This window comes from Nyctereutes procyonoides, unplaced genomic scaffold (assembly GCF_905146905.1).
Source record: "Nyctereutes procyonoides isolate TBG_1078 unplaced genomic scaffold, NYPRO_anot_genome, whole genome shotgun sequence".
NCBI lineage: Eukaryota > Metazoa > Chordata > Mammalia > Carnivora > Canidae > Nyctereutes > Nyctereutes procyonoides.
The window spans coordinates 7,130,053-7,152,281 of NW_026575028.1; the positions used below are offsets into that span (position 1 = coordinate 7,130,053).

Below are 22,229 nucleotides of genomic sequence, written 5' to 3' on the forward strand. Positions count from 1 at the left end.
TGATACAAATAATTAACTGAATTAATAAATGACAGAAAAGGAAAAAGCTCTTCCTTTCAGTAGAATTCTAACTAGCAAATGTGGAGGAAAAGAAGGAAATAAAAAATCACTACTTGGCAAACACCACAATAAATATTGTTTCCGGTAGGGATCATCAATGCATGGTAAACTTAATGGGTAAAAGCATATTTCCATAGCTCCAAAATATCTTTGTACATAATCATTATTCACTGCAAGGAGGAAAATAGTAATTTTACAGTGGGAAAATCTGGTAAATACCACCTAAACCAAGTCAACAAACTTAATATTACCTGTAATGAGGCAAATTGATACCATGTACCTGCTCTCGATAAACCAAAAAAGACAAGGTATGCCTTCTGGGGTATTCTTGGCAACATGTATAACCTGAATCTAACCCAAATTGAGGGCTGTTCTACAAAATTACTAGCCAGAACTCTTCAAAAAAGGTCAAGGTCATAAAAATCAAAGAAATACTAAGGATCTGTTGCAGGTTTAAGGAGAATACAGAGACAAGAAAACATAATGTCACATGTGATTCTGGGTTGAATCCTACCTCTGAACAAAGGACATTAGTGGGGCAACTGACAAAAACTAAATAAGATTGTTATGGGTGTATTTTATGGATGTTAATTCCTGATTTTAGTCATTACACCGTGATTATGTAAGATACCACAATCTGGGTAAAGATATACAGGAATTCTTGGTGCTATCTGTGCAACTTTTTTTGCAAATCTGAAATTATTCCAAATAAAAAGTTTTAAATTTTTTTAATCCTTAAAAATAGTCTAAATCTCATCCTCTGCTTCTGATAGAAGAGAATATAGAGAGTCAAGGGTATAAAAGGAGTCAAGAAGCATATTGAGGGACTGGATTTAAGAAAAAATTTGTTTGCATAGAGCTCCTATTGTGTTGTGAGTTTCCCACCTCTAGTGCCCCACTGGGGACAAATGGGACACCCAAGCTTTATGAACATGACTTTCAAAAGGCCACTCCCAGAGATGGGTTTGCATACCATTTAGTTACAGAGAACCCTGGACCAGTGTCTGAAACATATCTGAAGAATGTAAAATAAAGAAGCTATTACCGTTGCCCAGAAGTGGCCAGACAGCAGGAGAGCAACTGCTGCAGTTTGGGGAAGCAGGTGCACTCTACTCCCAAGGTGGGGCTAAAGTGCCTGAGTCCTGGGGGTGGGGGTGGGGGGGAGAGATAGCACCTATGGAAGGAATTGTGACCTGCCATTGTTCTAAAAGTGACCCTAAGAGACCTTCTACCTTAGGGTCAGGAGGACCCCAAAAGAGAGAGAGCCTAAGAGGGATCGGATACAAAAAAACAGAAGCATGGCTAGAAGAAGGAGCCAGCCCAAGGATACATACTCCTTCTGCTCCCCAAGAGTGAGTATCAGAGGAATATAGCAGGGGAACCTGTGAGACCTACAAGGTAAAGCAGTTGCTCTAAATACCTGCCAGGCAAGGAGCACAGAGCTCTCTCACAGAAGCCCCAGTCCCATGAGAACCTTCGAAACGCCCTTCCATCCTCCCTGCCCATGCCCAAAACTAAAAGAGAAGCAGAACTCACCCCTGTCCTGGTGGCAGGCAGCCCAAATGGGGATTAGAGAGCTGTTCTGACCCTAACTGAAACTTTAGACTTTGATTATTACACAGGAGTAGGCACCTAATTAACAAGTTGAGACTTTGTTTTATAACTTAAAGTAACCATAGAACTCTTTATGAATAAACAAAAATGACATGAGGTCTGGTAGCATTCTCATCCAGTCCAGGGAGATAATTTCTCCCATGAAATAAACTGTCAAGGGAGGGTGGGGTATAAAATACAGCTCTGCTTTTATCTCACTGGTTGTGTCCTTTCAACACAGTAATAATGCTGAGTAGGTATTGCCAGACGCAGCTATTTCTCCCAACCATAGGCAGAGAACTAACCTGCCCCCATGGATGAATGCCCTCCACACATCTGCACAAGATGGAGTTGACTACATCCTTCTCTTAAACCAGGCCACTGTGTTGATGTACCATGGCACCCAACTCCCATACAGCTCTAGGTATGAGAGGAGAGTTTTCTGGGGGTGTCACTCTCACTGCTATACTTCTCTAGCATAGACTCCTAAAGGCTGACTTGCTAACAGCCAGGCTGAGCACTGACCTCAGAAAATCAATTTTTCCTTCTGGTTATGTATTATCTGGGGAAGTGCTTTCCAAAGACACAGGAGGAGACAGCGATCCCTGGGACTAAATGAAAATACATCCAAAGGACACAAGAGGGAGGGAAAGTGGATGAAGTAGCACTTTGCAGCTAGTGAGGAGAGAAAGGACCTCTTGGTCTACCACTCTGCACAGCCATACTAAAAGCACTGCCCCTGCAACACCAACCAGGCTGGTGAAGCAATGGACTCACAGGGACAGGTCCAGCGGCAGCCACAGGTCTCCTCTACCCTGAGAGGGGGCTGGCCATTGGGGCACGAAGGCCTTGGCCCCCGGTCACAGTTGACCCGATGACTCTTCAGCAAGGTCTGGCCGTCTGGCAGGCAAGTCACTGTGTGGCACTGGTCTGGCAAGGTCCAGACGTCCCCGGGCTGCAAAAGAAAGAAGCAGATTCAGGCAGGCAGAGGCTGAGCCAGGCCAGCCTGAAGCCCATCAACTGGGCAACTGATCTCCTCCGAGGACACAGAGACTAGGATTTGGACACGGGCCCAAGCAGCAAGGATGCAGAACACAAGATTTACAGGTGGAAACCATGCCCCCTTGGGCCCCCTCATACACAAAAGCACGATATACTGGTAAGAGGGAGAACTGAACCAAGACCAAAAGAGGAACAAGGGGCAACAAGCACCCCAAATACTCATTTCTGATCTTTCCTTCAAAGTCAGCTGAGGGGTGCATGGGTGGTTCAGTCAGTTAAGCCTGAGCCTTTGGCTCAGGTCATGATCCCAGGGCCCTGGGATCAAGCCCTATATCAGGCCCCCTCCTCAGTGGGGAGCCTACTTCTCCCCCTCTTCCCCCAATCATGCTCTCTCGCTGTCTCTGTCTCTCTCTCTAATAAATAAATAAAATCTTTTTAAAAATTATTTTATAAAAACAAAGTCAGCCAAAAGGAACTCACCCTCTTCTCATTCCCATCCTCATCCACGCAAATTCTATCAAACCCTGAAAGAGACACATATAAGATCTGAGGTCCCACCCATTAGGCAGAAGCTCCAAGCCCTTCACGATGTCTGCCTCAGGCTCATCCGTGAAGTGGACTTCGCTCTGCAAAGGCTCTGTGGGAATTTAACCATGTGGATGCAGGTCCACCAGGTTAAGAGGTGGCCATTCTGTGGTTCTCCCCACATGTGCTTTGTGGTTCTTAAATATTATGGTAATAACAACAGTAAGAACACAGAAATCTCTCCAGTGCATGAAGCCTCTCATGGTCAGTATTTCCTTTTCCCATTTCATACATTGATCAGTGCCTAATGAGGGGAAGGGGGAGGAAATGAGGCAAGATCCCCCAAATTTGAAAGAGATCTTTAAGAGTCCCACCAGGAGAGCTATTTTCCAGCAGAAAAGGGCAATAGCTCTGTAGTAGGTTTTGACTCACAGCTAGTTAACTTTAGGAAAATAAATAAAAACAGATAAAAAAAATCCTATGTGGTAAAAAAAAAAAATTCTCACTACGTCAATTTAAACTCTGGTACTCTGATATTAGATTCTATGTTACTGGCTTTCTAAGGCCCTGTATCCGCATGCTAAGGGTGAATATATGACACAGGGAAGAAGACCATGGTCTGCAGCATGCTGGGGTTCCCTACTGCTGTCTTCCACTTCTTCATCCCAGATCACTCTGCAGGAGTAAGCATGGGTGCCTCTGCTAAAGTCTTGATGGACAGACAGTTAGGATGGAAGGAGAGCTATACACCAAGAACTTTCTGGTAGTCCCTTGAATGTTTGTAGTACAAATTTTCCATAAGCAGAAACCCGAAGGTCCTAGTCTATGTAACAATCTTCATCAAGGTCATAGTTTGTGCATGGCCACCCTCCGGTCTCTAGAATGAGTTTTGTTCTTGGGTTTTGTTTTTGTTTTTGGAGAGGGTAAGAAAGACATTATGAGACTCACCAGAGCACAGCTTGTGGAAGAAGGAATTTCCCAGGGTGGCCACGGTTGGGAGGTCTTCAATTCGCTGGAGCCTTACCATATTGGAGCCAGCCTTTGGGCCTGCCAAGCTGCTCAGCTGGGCCTCATTGTACCGATCTCCGATTCCAATGGGGAACACTGTCACTCCTGGAGTTAGCAGAGGAATGAGAAAGGGTCTGTGTCAGCCTGCTTTGGTCAGGTAGGCCCTCAATGAACAGGCCTGAAGCTGTACCCAGCATCTGCATAGAGCCTCATGTTTTCCAGACAGGTCTCATAAACTGACCCTGTAAGCAAGATATTAGTCAACCAATGTTAATGACACCGCTCTGTGTCAGATACTATTCTAAGCAACGGGGATACAGTGAGCTGAGCAGATGAAATCCTGTCTTTATGGACTTCGCATGGGCAGAGACAGACAAAAAACATAGAAATAAGTAAATGTCTAGTATTTCAGATGTGCATGAGGGCTTAGGAAAAAACAAAATGGGCTATGAGGATGGGAGTGCCCAGTGGTAGGAGTGGGAGTTACTGTTTCATGCAAGGGGACTGGAGAAGCATTTGATGAAGAGATGGCATCTGAGCAGAAGCCTGAAGTAAGGATTGAAGGAGCCATAAGGATATCCCAAGCAGAGGAAACAGTCTTGAGCACAAGTGCCCAAGCAAAAGTATCAGTGCTTGCTCCAGGGTGGTGGGAGCAGAGCAAACAAGAGAGGGAGGGGGACACAGACCATGCAAAGCTTCATAGGCCATGTAAAGACATAAAATGTACTCTGAATGAAGTGGGAAGCCAGCTAAGACTATAGAGCAGAAGAGTGACATGGGCTAATTTTTTTAAAGCTTTGTTTATTTATTTTAGTGGGGAAGGGACAGAGAGAGGGAGAGAGAACCCTCAAGCAGACTCTGCACTGGGCATGGAACCTGACACAGGGCTCGATCCCACGACCCTGAGATCATGACCTGAGCTGAAATTAAGAGTCAGGTCCTTAAACTAAGCCAACCACGTGCCCCTGGGCTGATCAATTTTTGAAGGGTCACTATAGCTGCCATGTTGATTATGAACTACAGGGGTCAAAGGTGGCAGCTGGTCCACCTGGTTCCATCAGAAAGCTATTACAATGGTCCAGGTGGGAGACAAGTGTGGCCCTGGTGGACATGATATGGCATGGTGGGATTCTCAATATATTCTGAAGATGGAGCAGTAGTCTGTTGATAGTTTGGACAGAGGCCTAAGAAAGAAAGAGGAATCACAGATGCCTTTGGCCTGAGCAACTGGAAGGATGGAACTGCCCTTGTCTAAGATGGGAACAATTACGGAAGGAGATTCAGGTGTGAATTTGATTTACATTGAATTTATCTTTAGAACATCAAGGTGGAGTCGAAGCGAGAGATCCAGGCTGGAGAATTGGAATATTGTCAGTGGTGTATGAATGGATTTAGACCCATGACACTGAATGAGACCATCCAGGGGGCGAGTATAAGTAGAGAAGAGAAAATGTCATAGGCCTGAGCCCAGAGAATGTACGTGCCCATTAGTAGATGAGAAACTGAGGCTTTGAACCATCAAATGACTTGCCCTAGGGCACATCTGTTTCCCCCAGACTGCAACTACTTCCCTTCCAGATGAAAGTCTTTCTTTGGACTCATGATACTGAAGAAGCATCTCCATCCTGAAATCCCACAATTCAGTTCTCTGGAAAGTTCTAGGAATGTGCAATTTGCCTAAGGTTAGAACTGATTTTCTACCAGCAACTTTTCAGTTCTTGTAAGCTCACTGTATCATCCAAATGTATGTCTTTTCCCTTTTAGGGTCCTTTTCCCTAAAATAATCGATTTCATATACATGTCTCCTTCATTCATTCAGCAAATATTAGATGGACACCTCTTTCATGCATCATGCACAGATGACATGAAAATAAGCAAGATGTTGCCCTTGCTCTCAAAGATCCCCAAGTTCTGCAAGATACTGCAAGATACAGAAACGTAACAAATAAATACAAGGGGACTTGCACATTTGGAGTTGTTCAGACATGATACAGAAAAGGGAGTGAATAACTCTCTTAGGAAGACATCACAGCAAAGACAACTCCAGAGCAGGGTTTTGAAGGATGAACAAGTCTCCAGGCGGCCATGCAGGGACTTAACATTGTTAAGCCCTCCCTGGGCATAATGCCACCTGCCCTCCCTGGGCATGATGCCACCCGCCCCAGCTCACATTCTGTTGCTATTCACAGAACATGGGGTGCCATGTTTATTGGCATGCTTGGTCATGCCCACACTCATTCCTTTCCTAAAGCTGCACCCTTTCTCTTGTCCAATCTGCACCCCACACCCATTAGGCCATTACCGGGAGAGGGCTCTGCACATGTGGAGGTCTGATGGTTCCCACAACCCTATACTGAGTCACTCTGGCCTCAGACGTGGTGAGAGCAGGGACAGAGCAAGAAAACCACCTCAGAAAGGAAAGGTGTAGAGGTCTGACCCGCCCAGAACACAAAGGGAAAATGGGGAGAGATTACAGGCGACAGTTGAAAGCATGCAGACAAATGAAGGACAAACGCGTTTGGTTTGGTTTGGTTTCTAAGTAACACATGATTAGGCCAGTCCCTGATGTTTGAAACCAGGCCACAGGGGGCTCTGAGGCATTCACTGCCATCCAAGCCACCCAAAAGCAACCCCCCCACCCTCCCACTTTCAGTCCTCCAGTGGTTTCCGAGAGTCTCGGGATCATATACTGCACACTTACGGTTGGATCTGGCGGCCTCGGCTGCAGCATCCACTGAATCCACGGAGACATCTGTGACTAGGATAACCACCGCTTTCGAGGCTCCGGGCCTGGCACCGTGGACTTCTGAGGTGACATATCGCACGGCAAAGCCCAAAGCATCCCCTGAGAATGGAGAACAGACCACACCAAGTCAGTCCTAACTGCAGGAATGTTGGGCAGCCTGTCTCAGAAGAGATCCTTAGGTCGTCTAAACGGAATGATTCAGAGACAGAGATACACACAGGTGAGATCCAGATGGAGCGTCTGGGCCCACACTTTACAGGAAAGGAAAGCAGCCCAAGGAACAAAGTGACTGGCCGAGGTTACTCAGTCAAGCATGCCAATAATTAAGACCTGACAAGGCTCCCGCTCATAGCACCAGGTTACCAATTTGGCTGGGGCCTCCCTCCTGATGCATGAGGTCCACAAGGCTCAGTAAATGGACTTTCTCATAGGCTACATTCCAAGGCACATCGATGGTGGTGATGCTTCCATATTGCAGCACTGACACTTGAGTGAGCCGGGGCCCTAATGGGGGAGAAAGAACATGAGAATCCCACTCTGGATCAAGTGGAGCCCCCAGAAAGCATTCCTTCTCAACCTGCCCCTTCAAGTATATCACTCACCTATATTAGCTCTTGAAATGAAAGCCTTGGTGAAGCTCTTCATTTCATCAAAGTAAGAAGCTGGAATGCTGGAAGAGCCATCCAGGAGGAGGACCACATCCAGGGGCTGGCTACAATCTGCAAATAGACCAGGAGAGTGAGCACACAGGTGCTGGCAGGGGAGCTGACCACCAGGCCCACTGCAGCAGACACTGCATCCGAGGGTGAGCAGGAGGCTGCCGCAAAGGGGAGGATGTCTCCACTGGTCCTGCCTGGTGGTGACATGGGCCAGGGAGGAGTGACAGGGGCCCATGAGTGCCCTAGGTTTGGAGACACTGGGAAGACTCAGAATCTATCCAAAAGCTGCTTAAATGCCTACAGATGAAAGCAAGAGGCACCTGCTCCCTCAGTAACTGGAGGCTGCAACTCTTCTAGAATTGAGCAAAATATCAGAGTGGCACAGCAGAGAGATAGATGGCTAAAGGAGATGGAGTGGCAGCCGAGGGCTGGAGGACCAGCTCATGTGCTCTCACATCTTAGGGCGCTTAACGTGCCATACATGATGTGTACTCATGGTAATGTTTGGGCAGAGTCCTGATCACAGCACAGAAACAACCTCTGGCCCAAAGACCATTCTGAGATTTGATAAGACGATGCTATTACTGCTGTCCTCAGCAGAAGCATCACAAGAATGTAAATCTGTGGCTCTGGTTAAAACAAAAACAAAGAAACAAATGCACTTACAACAAGTGTGAGAATCAGGAGACATTAACAGAAAGTTAGTTATTGTGGTGTGTTAGTGTTTCATTTTCTCTGGGTAAGTACCCACTAGTGGAATAACTGGATCATATGGCAATTCTATTTTTAATTTTTTGAGTAACCTCCAATAGTCTTTTCCACCAGGTTGCCTTCCTGCCAACAGTACACAAGGGTTCCTTTCTTCCTACGTCCTCTAAAAGATATATGCACTCCTATGTTTATTGCAGCATTACTTACAATAGCCAAGACATGGAAGCAGCCCAAGCGTCCATCCATAGATGAATGGATAAAGAAGAGGTGGTGTGTATATATACATACACAGACACACACAATGTACTATTACTCAGCCATAAAAAACAATGAAGTATTGCCATTTGCAACAACAAGGATAGAGCTGAAGGGCAGACCTAATGCTAAGTGAAATAAGTCAGAGAAAGACAAATACCATGTGATTTTACTCATAAGTGGAATTTAAGAAACAAAAAAATGAACAAAGAAAAAAGACACAAATGAAAAGAACAGACTCTTAACTATAAAGAGCACACTGGTGGTTGCCAAAGGAGAAGTGGGAGGGATGGGTGAAATAGGTGAAGAGGATTAAGAGAACACCTACCATGATAAGCACTGAGAATTCAACACAATTATTGAATCTCTATGTTGTACACCTGAAACTAATGTAACACTGTGTATTAATCACACTTCAGTGAAAAAAAAATACAGCTCTTTGGGGAAAAGAAAAGTTATTCTGGGATGGTCCCAAACACACCAAGGAATGTCTTGAACAGGCCTATGCTCAAGAACTAAGACCTGATTGGACATTAGGATCAGTTAAGAAGGCGGTCACAGGAGCACTGGTGACAACCAGTTTTCGAGCACTTGGCTATGTGCTGAGTACTGTTCTAAACATTTTACAAGTACTACTGTTATCTCCATTTGGCAGAGGAGCAGAGATCTACACAGAAGTACTCACTCAAAATTACCCCAAAATTATTACCAAAAAGAAATTGCTCCAAATTACCCAGGTAGTACGTGGCAGAGTTGAATTTCAAACTAAGGCAGTCCGGCTCCAGAATCTGAAGACTAACTCCGCTACCTGTCACCTAACTTCCTGGCCTTGCCCCAAAGATCAACAGCTACTTAGAGTGATTTTATCTGCCCAGCATGGTCAGAGCTGAGAGTCACCAAATTTAACAGACTACCTCCAAAGCAAGGAGTGGGATTGGGTGGGGATGAGGCTGTGTGATAAAGCAGGACTTGTACTTTTCACTCTATATCCTTGGTATTGTTTACATTTTAACAATAGCCTTGCATAACCTTTGAATTTACAAGCCCACTCAATAAGAAAAGATCCTCTCCCTCATCCCCCACTCCTGCAAAGGATCATGGATGCATCTCCCTGGCTAGGAGGTGAGAAAACAAGGCACTCTAAAGACCGGGGTTTGACTAAAGGCAGAGCAGGGAAGCAGGATTAGAATCCAAGAACTGGATCTCTGCCAGCCACCAGCAGCCCTCACATCCGGCCAAGTGCCTGCATACCTGGGGTGGGGGAGAGGGTGGGGATCTGCAGCCCCTCTCCAGAGCAGCACCTCTGTAGCACCAGATCAGGAGCCTCTCGAGGGAGCATCTCAAAGTCATGGATGAGGATGGGGGCATTGGGCCAGCCAATCTTCTCCAGCTCCTGCACATTGGCATGTGGACCCACCCCGATGGGCACCACCTGGATGTCTCCAGGCATCCGCTTGATCTCATCAGAAGCGGGGTTTCCTGTGACCATGTAGACCAGGTTAGGTACCTGCTCCCGGTCCCCCTGGCTGACCGAGAAGCTGTGTTCGGACAGGTATTGCAGGGCCAGTCCAGTGTTGGTCCTGTTGCCACCCCGGTATCGGATATCCCGCACCTGCTGTAGGACCTCGCCCTTGGACTGCGCCTCCCTGAAGGTGTACTCCACAGTCACCATGTACGAGTACTGCAGCACTGTGATGTGGATGCTGTCCTGGCCCACGTCCATCCGCTGAATCACCTCCTCCATGAACTCCCTGCTTTTGTTAAAGTTGGCCTCACCAATTTTGTCTGACCCTTCCAGGACAAACACCACATCCAGGACCATGGAGTTCCTTTTGGGTCCTGGAGATGAAACCCCCAACAGCTCCGGACCCACCGTGACCTGGGCCACTGGGGGATGCTGAGTAGGGGCAGGTGCTTCGGGGGCAAGGTCACAGAGGTAGTTGATGATCTCATCCCTTCGCTGCTCCAACTCATCCACACCACTGAGCACAAAGGCCTTGTTCTCAGGGGCCTGCTTCTCTATGAGGCGGATCTGCTTAAGGCTGGCGTGGGGCCCGATGCCCACAGGGATGACAATGACTTTCTTCTTCTTCAGGCCCTGCACATAGCGGACCAAATTCCGGGCCAGCCTCTGGGGCTCCTGGCTGGCCATCAGGAGCAGGGCAATGCGGGACGCTTCCGGGCGGTCGATCTTGCCAAAGATCTGGAACAGCGTGTACTTTAAGACCTCACTGGTGGAGGCCACCTCGCTGCCCGCGTACTTCACCTGGCTGGTGATGCGCCGCAGCTCTGAGGGTCGCTTCCGGTCCTTGAGCTCGATGTAGGCATGGGAGCCGTCGTGGTACTCCACCACAGCCACGCGGATCCGCTTCTGGGAGATGTGCAGATGCTCCATCATGCCCACCACGAAGACCTTCAGCACTTCAAACTCGTCCTCAGACAGCTTGGAGGAGCCATCCAGCAGGAAAACCAGGTCCAGAAGCCTGCTGCAGTGGAAGTCATGGAGGGGCGGCTCCGGCGTGTCCTCCACATACGAGGTGGTAGAGCCAATGGGGCCTTCTGTGGGGGGCACCACAAGACTTCCAGGTTCTCTGCAGGCCTCACAGGTGAAGTTGACACCATCACAATGACTGCAGTAGAGAGAGAAAACCAGAAATAGTTCAGAAAGAACCTCTGGGTGCATCTTGGCCTTATCTAGAACCATTCCACAGATTCCCATAGAACTGCCTGCCAGGTCTACCTAAACTGAGCTCTCATGGGTTACTTCCCACCCAAGTGACACATCATTTTTTAGCATATGTCCCCAGTTAGCACCCCTACTCATGCAGCAAAGGCCTCCCTTTATTCTAAAAGTCATAGCTCTAACCCATCGCAGCACCTGAGGAGAATCTCTCTTGCTTCTAGGCCCTCCACATAGCCTTTCAAAGTCAATGTCTTTTCAACCTACATCTCAGCAGCACACATATTTAATTATAATCCAAACTTTCTCCCAAGTGTCTCCAAAAATAAATATTGCTTTAAAATGTTGATGCTGACCAAGGCATTTGAATGTCCTATTGAAGATAAATGCTTTACCATATTTATTATACCAGAATTGAAGCTGAATACATTTTATATCATGTTTAATACATTGGGCCTTAAGGAAAGGAGAAAAAAAGTGGAGTGAAAACATTTTGTAAAGATGAACAAAGATTCAAAATCCCAATTTTATCCCAGAACAGAGTTGGAAACAGTATTCAGGAGGGTGCAAGATGTTAGGGCAAAAGACATTGGCTTGTTCATTCATTCCTCCAAAAACCATGTGGTAAACACCTGTCTTCTGCTAGAGAGAGTCTAGGCCCTACACCCAACCCCAAGCACACACCCCAAGTCTGTAGCAGAGCCCCTGCCCTCCTACAAATTCCGGCACTACCAGGCCAAGTTTCCAGTCCCTTCTGGTCACTCCACACCAGTGTCCTAGAAATGACAAAGTATGTCAGACCAGAGGTGAAATCAACTTGCCCTATGGTAGAGAGCCATAGAGCCTGGGACCTTCTCCTATTCGTATGCTCTGCCTTTGAAGCAACTTGGCTTCAGCACCCCCAGTAAAGCCAGGAAGCCATAGTGCCCTAAGGCCTGAGAAGTGTCCTCTGTGGCTTGCCTCCCAATCAACGTCCCCAGCCTGCCTTGGAGTTACTGTCCACAGCTATCTGAAGCCATGGTATATACCCTGGCAGCTGCCCCTCCCCATGTGCCAGCAGGGGGAGATTGAGAGAGGGCTCTAAGCTCTCATGCCTGTGTGGCTCAGAATCCCAAGCCAGTGTTGGATTCACCTCTCTTAATTCCTTACAGTCTCTGTTTCAACATAGGGTAGGCAGGCAGGATCTTACTGGGAAGTTAATTTCTACTTCCCCATAGTCCACACGATTTATTGCTTCAATCCTTGGTTAACAATGCGTGAGTGACATACTTTCTAGTTTCCTGTGTTTGCTAGAAAATTTACCCCAGGCAGTGTTCCCCTTGTTTGTACAGATGGTGGCGGTGGGATCTGATGCTGGCAGCTGTGGCCACAGCCCTTCCCCAGAAAATTTAAGTTCTCAAGTTCAAGTTCCCATAAGGCTTGATCAGTGTCAGGGTGTGGTGTTAAACACGTCAACATCTGAATACATGTTCCTTATTTGGGAGCAGAGCTTCAGAAAGCTCAGAGCTCACCCTTAGGACTCCTTCTCACCTCCTCAAAGGTCACCTCCCCAAAGGCCAGCTCCCAGATGTAATCCAGGGGAGAGCCCAGGGATGCAGCGATGAGTGTCTTCCCTCCCAATTATGAAAGTCCTGTCCTGGGACCTCAGTTGTGGCCTCAAGGTGTCTATGTCACACTGAGGAGTCAGAGTTCTGAGAAAAAAGGAAATTTGACTTCCAGAGGTACCTGTCCTAGACTAGATGTGATCTCCAGGGACAGTAAGAGATCACCTCCTTCCTTAAGTGAGAAAAGGCTAAAAACTTTGACCTCAAAAAAAAAAAAAAACAAAAAAAAACAAAAAAAACCCTGACCTCTTAAGAGGTGTTTTCTGAGGAAGCAATATAGTCTGTCCTTAAAGAGAAGAAAACTCTTCTCTGAAAGAGAAGAAATAAAACAAACCCAACACTCAACCTCTCGATTCACATAGCAAAGCTCTTCCCCAGATCTACACCTCTGAGCAGGACCCAGAGAAGATAGTAGGATTTATCACTTTAAACACCAGGGGGCCTGTTTTACCAAATTTGGCAGTGCTCAGGGTCATTGGGGTTCAAGATGATTTTCTTTCCTGGGGCCAAGCGACGACCAGCCACCTCACACACAGGACAGTCTTCAGGGTCGATGCAGGTCTGCAAAAGCTCATCCAGGATTTGCCCTGCATGATAAATCCTCGTTAGGAAGCAAAACTCTCACCTTTGACACAAGGAAGGCTCGGTTTTAACTAATGGGACCTATCCCAGAATCTAGTCTGCCTGCCTCTCTCAAGGACCACCTCACCACTAAGGGAGCAATGTTCCTTCTTTGGGCTTAACTTATCCCTCTGCAAGACCGAGAGGGGGCTTTCCTTCACCCTACTTCACCACACCCGAGCCTCAGGACAAAGGAAATCTTATCTCCAGGGGTCTTTTCACGTTGCCCCAAGAATATATTTGATTACTCTCCATCTGTGCTATCCCACAGAGTAGCCAGTAACCACAGGTGACTAGTTAAATTTAAGTGTGAACAGACACAAAACAAAATTGAAACTTCAATTCCTCAGACACGTGAACCACATTTCAGCAGAACGTCCCCATCCCTGTAGAAAGTTCTATCAGAAAGTGCTCCCAGTGATAAGCCCAAAATAGGCGAACACAAGCATCGTCCAGGAGCTCAACTTGACAAAATCACAGCTGGCCTGGCTTGGATGAAAGGGCACCTTGAAGCAGAGCCCAGGGTGGCAGAGATGGGAACAGAGCACCGCAGGGCAAGGCTGAAGTGGAGCACCAGAGGGAAGCAACCTTCCTGACAGCCCAGCCTACCCCCCAGCCTGTCCAGCCCCAGGGGCAGGTGCCTTACCTGGAGGGCAGTGCGCATGGCAACCTTCAACACACTGTACAGGGCATGCCAGTGGCTCGGGGTGCTGGCACGTGATGGGACAAGCAGGGGCACAACTGTTATAGCGCCACTCACACTCATACCCGTTCTCGTGGAGATTCCGCTCCTCGCAATTCTGGGCTGTGTAGACAGAACACAACCAAGTTGTGCAACCCGAGAAGCCAGGACTGCACCAAAGTCCCCCAAAGAGATGGTGGTGAGACCCATGGTGGTGATGGCCCTGGGGGAGGTGACGGTGATGGCAGGGAACTAAAGAGCTATGGGAATCACCAGTATTCGAGGCTGCCAGGGTTTTAAAGCACCTCACCAGGAACTGAATGGTTCTGAATCAGTTTTCCATATAAAAACAATCAGCTGGGGTGTCTGGGTGGCTCAGTTGGATAAGCATCTGCCTTGAGACCAGTCATGATCTCGGGGTCCTGGAATTGAGCCCTGCATCCGGCTCCCTGCTCAGTGGGGAGACTGCTTCTCCCTCTGCCCCTGCCCCCGCTCATGCTCTCTCGCTTGCTCGCTCTCTGGCTCTCTCTCAAATAAATAAATAAAACTTTTTAAAAATAAATAAATTGGGATGCCTGGGTAGGTCAGCGGTTGAGCATCTGCCTTTGGCTCAGGGCATGATCCCGGGATCCGGGATGGAGTCCCATATCAGGCTCCCTGCGAGGAGCCTGCTTCTCCCTCTGCCTGTGTCTCTGCCTCTCTCTGTGTGTGTCTCTCATGAATAGATAAATAAAATCTTTAAAAAATAAATTAATTTAATTAATTAATTAATTTTTAAAAAAACAATCATCTGCTCACAGCCAAGGAAGAAAGACTCCATAGAAACGTATGCATTGCTCACTCCCATTGGCAAATATAATAGTATCTAATTAAAGATACTGAATTTAATGAATATATTGACTTCCTTCTTCTCTTCATCACTGTTCTATTTTCTCCCTCTTCTGGAACTTTACATATCAATGTCTTTAATCGCTGTCCCCTGTCCTTCTTCATTCACATCAATGTCATAACTCCTTTCAGCCCTCGGCCATCCATCCCCACATAGAAGCTTTGTCTTCTTTCCCATGAAAGAATCCTCCTGCACCTCACTTTGAGGTCTTTAGGTCTAACTTCATGAAGGATGAGGGAGGGTGTCTGAGACCATGAGGGACATCAGGACTCACGACAGAATGTGGCTGTCCTCCAGGCCACCACCTTGCCATGCTGGGCACAGACATGGGCATAAGCAGCAATGGTGTCACAGAAGCAGGCACAGTCCCCAATGGACTCACAGGAGCAAGTGTCATAGATGCAAATGTCCAGGAATGGCTCAGGGTCCACCTGCAAGGGAACCTCAGGGTGGCCTAGGCCTGGGCAGAACTTAGGAACTCTGGCTTTTGATCTGAGTGAGAATATTCTTGTGGTCAAAGTAGGGCAATGGGGGCCCCAGCATGGGAGGGGAAATGCTCGTCAGCAGCCCAAACAGGGAGTGGATACAAAGGCATAATTTCTAGGTTCTAATCTGGATTCCAATAAGAAAAGTTTAATAAAGGAATGCCGCCGGCCTTTCACAGAAAGTAATGTGTCTTAGAATTTCCCAGAACCTTCTCTTTTATCCATCTTTCCACATACTTGCTCAGCCAGCCAGCCATCCCCATAACCCACCCCCAACCTCATGGGTGTTTCAATGTTTCTACATAAAGCAAACAGACATACATGCTGGTCACTTTCCTCCCTTGCCTCAATTCAGCAAAACAGAGGAGGAAAGGCATCAGGACTGCTCCTATTGCCTCACTGAGGGGCTGTGGGGCTATTCCACTGGCCAGCCTGGCCAGCCTGGGCCCTGCCCCTCAAGCTGACCCACCCACCACCCACATTCAACTATAGTAACCACTGCCCACCTTCCCCACCCTGACACATGCTGCTCCCCCACTGGCCATTTCCAAGGTGGTTGTGGAAGGAATGAATCCAGACGTTAGGCAGATCATTGTTCCCAGGACATTCCAACAATCCTGATTTCCCTGGCTGCCTTGCTATCAGCATTCCTCCAACTCAGATGCCCAGGGTTTCCACCAAACCAGGCAATCCTGTGTAGTCTTCTGGACTATCCTCAGGGATTAAAAGTCAATGCATGGAGAGAAGGAGCCCTGAGGTACAGGAATTCATCCAGTCTCTTCCACATGTGGTGCTACAGAGCAGCGCATGTGTGTAGGTTGCTGTGTGCATGTACGTATAGAAATATATACATGTTGCCACACACACCCATACGTGTATATATATTCATACAGAGACAGACAGAAAGTGAATTGAACGTTGGGGAACTTTTTGTCACCATTTGAGATAAAGACCCAAAAAGAAGTCCTACAATGAGGATTCAAAATCCCTACAGAGTATAGGCTGAAAAAGAGTATCTGTCAGACAAGAACCTGGAGCTGAAGGGTTTTGTGAAAGCAGAGGGTGCTCAGGTCAGCATGCGGCAGTAACAGGAAGATGAGATCCCTGGCTCTGGTGTGGGAGGTGAGATAATCTGTGGGGGAAAGAGCCTTAACACTAAGGCCCAAAGAGAAGTGCTGGCAGATGGCCAGAAGAGCTACACCTTGAATAGAAGAAAAAATGATTCACCAGGCACTGCTCTCCTCATACCCTGTCCATTATGCTTTCTGTTTCCCGGCCCGAAGCCAAGGAAGGGAGTAAAGGGGTGACTTGATATAGATTCTTTCCCAGCCTCCAAGGTAGTATCCATTGGGCCAGCCCTTAGCACTCTTCTGCCCCCGTCTGCCCCACAGCCCTCACCAGCCTGTTGCAGTCCTGGAAAATATCACTGGTGAGGATCCTGCAGGAGGAATCTACCATCGTCTGCTTCATGATGTTGTTGTGGCAGACGTCAGGAGAGGAGTCCAGTGGTACCTGGGGAACAGAGCAAGAGGACACAGAAGGACCCCCCGACCAGTCAACCCAGAAGAATCCAAGAGACTCTCCTCGAGAGCCCTGCCACCACTGCAGTTCATACCACCTGACATCCCACACCGCACCCCACCCCTGCAGCCCCCATGAGACTGGTAGGGATGTTCCAGGAAGCAGACCTCCTGCTGGTTTGGGCTACATGGAGACCCCAGACATACTTTCTTGGTGTCGGCACACTGCGGGTTCACTTTCCAGGAGTTCCCAAAGTCCACAGGGTCTTCTTCTATTTGGAGGCTGCTGCTGGTGAAATCATTGTTCTGGATGCCATCAAAATTCCCACACAGGCCACACACCTGCTCCTGACAGACAAGATGAGATCATGAGCATTGTAAACCTAGGGCCAAACTCTCTGATTCAGGGAAAGGAAGGTTCTGGGCAGCAGAGGATGCAGGCTCGTCAGAGGAAGGGGAGGCCAGGAAAGGGATGAAGATGGAGACCCAGAAACAGACCAGCGTCCCTGCCAAATTTTCTCCCAGGCTTCCTCACGCACCCATCTTAAAGTTAAACAGAGGGCACTCACAAAGAGAGGCAACCTGCCCATGTCCCACAATCCACCAAGGGCAGAGGTGGCAATCAGGCAGGCTTGTCCCTAGTAGCTCCAGGGCTCTATCTCCCCAGTGGCAAGCTGAGCAGAGAGAGGAGCTGCTTCAACATGACATCAGTAAGACTGTACAGGTCCAAAGAGAGAATGTTCTGATCCTACTTTACTGTGGACAGGCAAGCCCATTATCTGAACAAATGCAGCCTGTCCAGAACAGGCTGGCCAGCATTCTGCTGGATACTGAATGCCACCAAAGTTGACACAATATCTTATTTGTCCCTGTGTTCACTTACCACGCATTCAACAAGCACTCATGTGCAGCTACAGGTCCCGAACACTGGCCTCCTTGCTCAAATACTCCAAACACCATCCACCAGAGGGCCTTTGCACATGCTCCGCCACCTGCCTAAATTCTCTTGTCTGGATATTTACATGCCTCCCTCTCTCCCTTCCCTGAAGACTCTGTTCATGCCCACTTTCCCAATGTGAGATTCATCGGACCAACCAATCTAAAATAACAGCCCCACTAGAATATGATCTCCACAGGGTTGCAGTGGGCAACACTACAGCTCCCCCAAAGATGCCCATGCCTTGATCCACACATGGCAAAAGGAACTGTTTGCAGGGTTGGGAGTGGGCCCCCGCCACCATCCTTCCTACATGCAGCTACTTTCAGGAAACCACCAAAGCTGACTCCATGCCTTGAATCCATAGTCTTATTTGTGTGGAGAGGGAGACCAGACTGGGGGACCACTCACTTTCCTCTGCAACGGTGGGCACAGGGGCAGTGGGCTGTTTCTCAGGGAGCTGAAGAAGGTGGAAACAGCAAGTCACAGGCAAGATGAAGAGGAGACAGAGAAAACCACTGACCTGGTATGTCTGCTTCAGGGTCACAGAGATGCTCAGGCGGTGGTCCCAGACCACAGAGAGTGCCTTGCCCAGCAGCAGAATGACGTACTGACCAGACTCCACCACCTCAAAGTGAGTCTCATCCTTCATGGGTTTCTTCACATTCACCTGAAGGATGACAAAGCACGAGAAGAGGGAGAGTGCAGGGCAGGCATGTGTGATCAGCTCCTCCCTCTACCCCAAACCCCTGCCTGCCGCCACAGCCTTCCGGAACCACAGGTTATTTGCTTCTCCTGGTCAGAGCATGCCCCTTCGAGGCCAAGACCCTGCCTGGACATTTCTGGGCCCATCTTGCCTATCACTGGCCAAGAATCCTATGAGTAAGGGATGACCGCAGAGATGGCAGCAAAATCATAATTGTGAGATTCGAAGGACAGTGAGGCCAACTAGCCGAAGATAGCCATCACCTTACAAAAAGGATTTTTTGATACTTAATCATTAAATGCATGTGGTCTCCTAAATAGATTTTAACATGAATATGATTTAAAGCCTACAACCTCTAGGCAATTCATTTAAAATCTGTTTATATAAATGAGTACTCTTCCCTTTCCTTCCCCCATGCCCTGCTCTCCAGAGGCCCTGTCATCAGGCATCACAACTGACAGAACAGGGAGACTGAGGAACTTGGCCCTGGTGGCAGGAATCACGGATTTCAATTTCTAGAAAGACTCTGACCTGAGCCCTTGAATTATCACCAGCACCTAACACTCGGACCCCCCTTCTGCGTGTTTGGCTGACTAATTTGTAAAATCGAAGTTGCTAAGAGCCTGTCATCCCCTCATAAAGATTCTCTCCTTAGTGACATACCACATGCAGAGCCAATCATAAGTGCACACCTCCTATTCGACATCACCACTGTCATCTATCCTTTGAAATAGGGTTGACACTGCTGACCGACAGTCAATAATGGGGAATTCGCCCCATTATTCGCTTCATGCGGGCTGAGACCATGAAACAAAATGAAGATACCAGAACAGGTTTGAGCCCAGACCCTGGTCTCCCTAGTACAAGATGCTCAGACCAGCAGAAGCGAAACTATGGTGTCCAGACTATGTGGTCCTCCAGATGCAGATTCTGGGGTCCCAGCCAGACCTGTGAGTCAGAATCCCAAGGTGGACCCCAGGATCAGAATCTTTTTTTTTCCAGGATCAGAATCTTAAACAAGAGGCTAAGTGGTTCTTCTGCACCCTTCTGAGAACCCTTCATAAACTCTTAGCATATAAGGACTAAATCTGTTTACTTTTCTTTTGAGCTCTTTTAAAAAGATTTTATCTGAAAAGAACTGAAAAACATAGAGTAAAAATCTGCCAAAACACCCTTACTTCCCAAAATAAATGTTTTTGTGTGTTACATATAATGTATATGCATATATTTGTGTATATATTATATATGTATATATATATGTGTGTGTATAGATGATGGATATGTGTATATGTATATTTATTACATGTATACAACACATGTACATATGTATATATGTATACATGTACATATATATTTGTATATGATAGATAAGTATATATGTATATATATGTGTGTACATATGTTTATATTATGTGTACATGGATGTGGTGTATGATATATACATGCTTTTATCTATTATATATGTTGTATACATACATATGTATATATGTATATCTGGTATATATCTGTATATTACATGTATATGTGATATATGCACATGCATGTATAAATGTGTGTATATGTCTATATTATATGTGTATGTGCATATATAGAGATATATTATGCTGTGGTACATACATATGTATGTATGTATGATACGTGTGTGTCATATATGTACATGTGTGCTGATGTGTGCATATATGTATATTTATATACGTATTGGATATAGATATAGATGTAGATATAGATATAGATATAGATATATGAAAGGGAAGGGCCTCCTGCCCTCCAATCCCCACTCCACCCTCCAGAGGTAAGCACTACGCTTTTACAGATAGTTACACACTTTTCTCCACATACCTCTCTGCACTTTATTTCACTAAAATGGGAATCCATCATCCATAGTCATCTGCAACTTGTTCTTCTCATAGAACATGTCAAGGTCAGATGATATAGCTGTACCTCATGCTCTTTAATGGCTGTACAATATTCCATCACACAAGTTCTAAACAACACTCAATGCCTGCTCTTAATCAGCTGACAGAAGAACAAAGGAGGTATGAGGGTGGAGGGAATCAGGCTGGCACTCACCTCCCCATCAAACAGTTCAATCTCTCCTCCTTCCACCAGGATGGTGACCCGCTTCTTGCATTTCACTGCGGGGTAGCTGCACCCCTCATTCCCCACCAGGATCCGGAAGGTCCCAGGGTTACTGCCACAGTAATCCTGTGGAAAGGGGGTGCCAGGAGAGAAATATTATCCCTGCTACCTCTCCCCAGATCAGAAGATAAGCATCTCATCATCTCAGACCATTGGAGGATATGCGTTAAAGGATGTTACCATGTCCAGGCACATGTGTATATACATGTGCATGTGTCTGTATGAGACAGAGAGAATGAAATTGAGAGAGAAAGAGAATGAGATGAGGGTGGGGGGAGAAAGGATAGGTGTGTCATCTTCAGCCATTACATATGAACCATTGTCAGTGGGCACGAGGTAGAGAAGGAGGGAGAGAGGCAAAAGGGGAAAGGCCTGTGGTATGCTTTGCTAAACACAGCAGCCTAAAGACCCCCACCCAGACCTGTTAGTGCTCAGTCTTACCCAGCTAAGGACAGTCTGACCACATGGCACTCTGTGGCTCTCAATTCTGGTTGAATCCTTCTGGACTGCTGGCCCAGAAATATAACCAGAAGTCATTCAACACAGCTCTATGGGTACTGAGCTGTTTGGGAATAGAGGATGAGGGAGTTCTGGTCCGTCTTGGTCAATTGCATGGAAAATTAAGGTAAAGGGGACACATTTCTAGAAAATATCTCTCCATGGTGGCTATTGCTGTGGTATGATAGGAGAAAAAAAAGACACTAAAAAAAAAAAAGTGTGAGCCTTGGCTCTGCCATTTATTGGCTACATTGAGCAAGTCACTGACACCCCCCCCACACACACACACACACATACACACATACAATCTGCCCCTCTAAAAGTCAGGATCAGCCAACTTAGTGGGATTTAGAGGTTAAATGGGTCTGTGTTGAGTTAATGGGATTGTGAAGGATAAATGAGGGAACAAAGGTATAGGAGCTTTATAAATGGTTCTTGTCATCAACTGAGATTTGGCTAAAAAAGATTCAAATCTTGATAATATCTCCTAAAGGAAGAAGGGAGAAAGGGGAGGATCCAGGGGAAAGTATCAGTAGGGAACAACAGGACTGGCTGTGAAGGAAAACAAGCAACCACGAAGAAGCACAATTTGAAAGGGACTCTAAAACTAGCCCACTTGGGAAAGCTTTGGCTGGGCAGGGGGAAAGCTGGAGAGCAGCAGATCTGACCAGCTCCTTTTCATTGCACTAAATCGGTCTAGTCATGTTTTCTGGGTGCTCACATTTAAAATTGGCTGGATGGGATCCCTGGGTGGCGCAGTGGTTTGGCGCCTGCCTTTGGCCCAGGGCGCGATCCTGGAGACTCAGGATCGAATCCCATGTCAGGCTCCCGGTGCATGGAGCCTGCTTCTCCCTCTGCCTGTGTCTCTGCCTCTCTCTCTCTCTGTGACTATCATAAAAAAAAAAATAA

The 22,229-nt window shown here is 47.1% G+C and overlaps 1 protein-coding gene across 1 annotated transcript in view; it reads right to left on the reverse strand.

The window, feature by feature from the left end:
- Window positions 1–22,229, reverse strand: part of VWF (von Willebrand factor) — a 141,351-nt gene that overhangs the window by 38,487 nt on the left and 80,635 nt on the right. The window contains exons 21-34 of the mRNA XM_055315447.1: window positions 20,754–20,888; window positions 18,501–18,647; window positions 17,248–17,388; window positions 16,919–17,032; window positions 15,310–15,466; window positions 14,111–14,269; window positions 13,295–13,430; window positions 9,811–11,189; window positions 7,537–7,653; window positions 7,298–7,438; window positions 6,890–7,033; window positions 4,129–4,293; window positions 3,136–3,179; window positions 2,431–2,608 (exon numbers count right to left, since the gene is read on the reverse strand). Coding sequence (XP_055171422.1) covers window positions 2,431–2,608; window positions 3,136–3,179; window positions 4,129–4,293; window positions 6,890–7,033; window positions 7,298–7,438; window positions 7,537–7,653; window positions 9,811–11,189; window positions 13,295–13,430; window positions 14,111–14,269; window positions 15,310–15,466; window positions 16,919–17,032; window positions 17,248–17,388; window positions 18,501–18,647; window positions 20,754–20,888 — 3,157 coding nt within the window. The remainder of the gene's footprint in view (window positions 1–2,430; window positions 2,609–3,135; window positions 3,180–4,128; window positions 4,294–6,889; window positions 7,034–7,297; window positions 7,439–7,536; window positions 7,654–9,810; window positions 11,190–13,294; window positions 13,431–14,110; window positions 14,270–15,309; window positions 15,467–16,918; window positions 17,033–17,247; window positions 17,389–18,500; window positions 18,648–20,753; window positions 20,889–22,229) is intronic.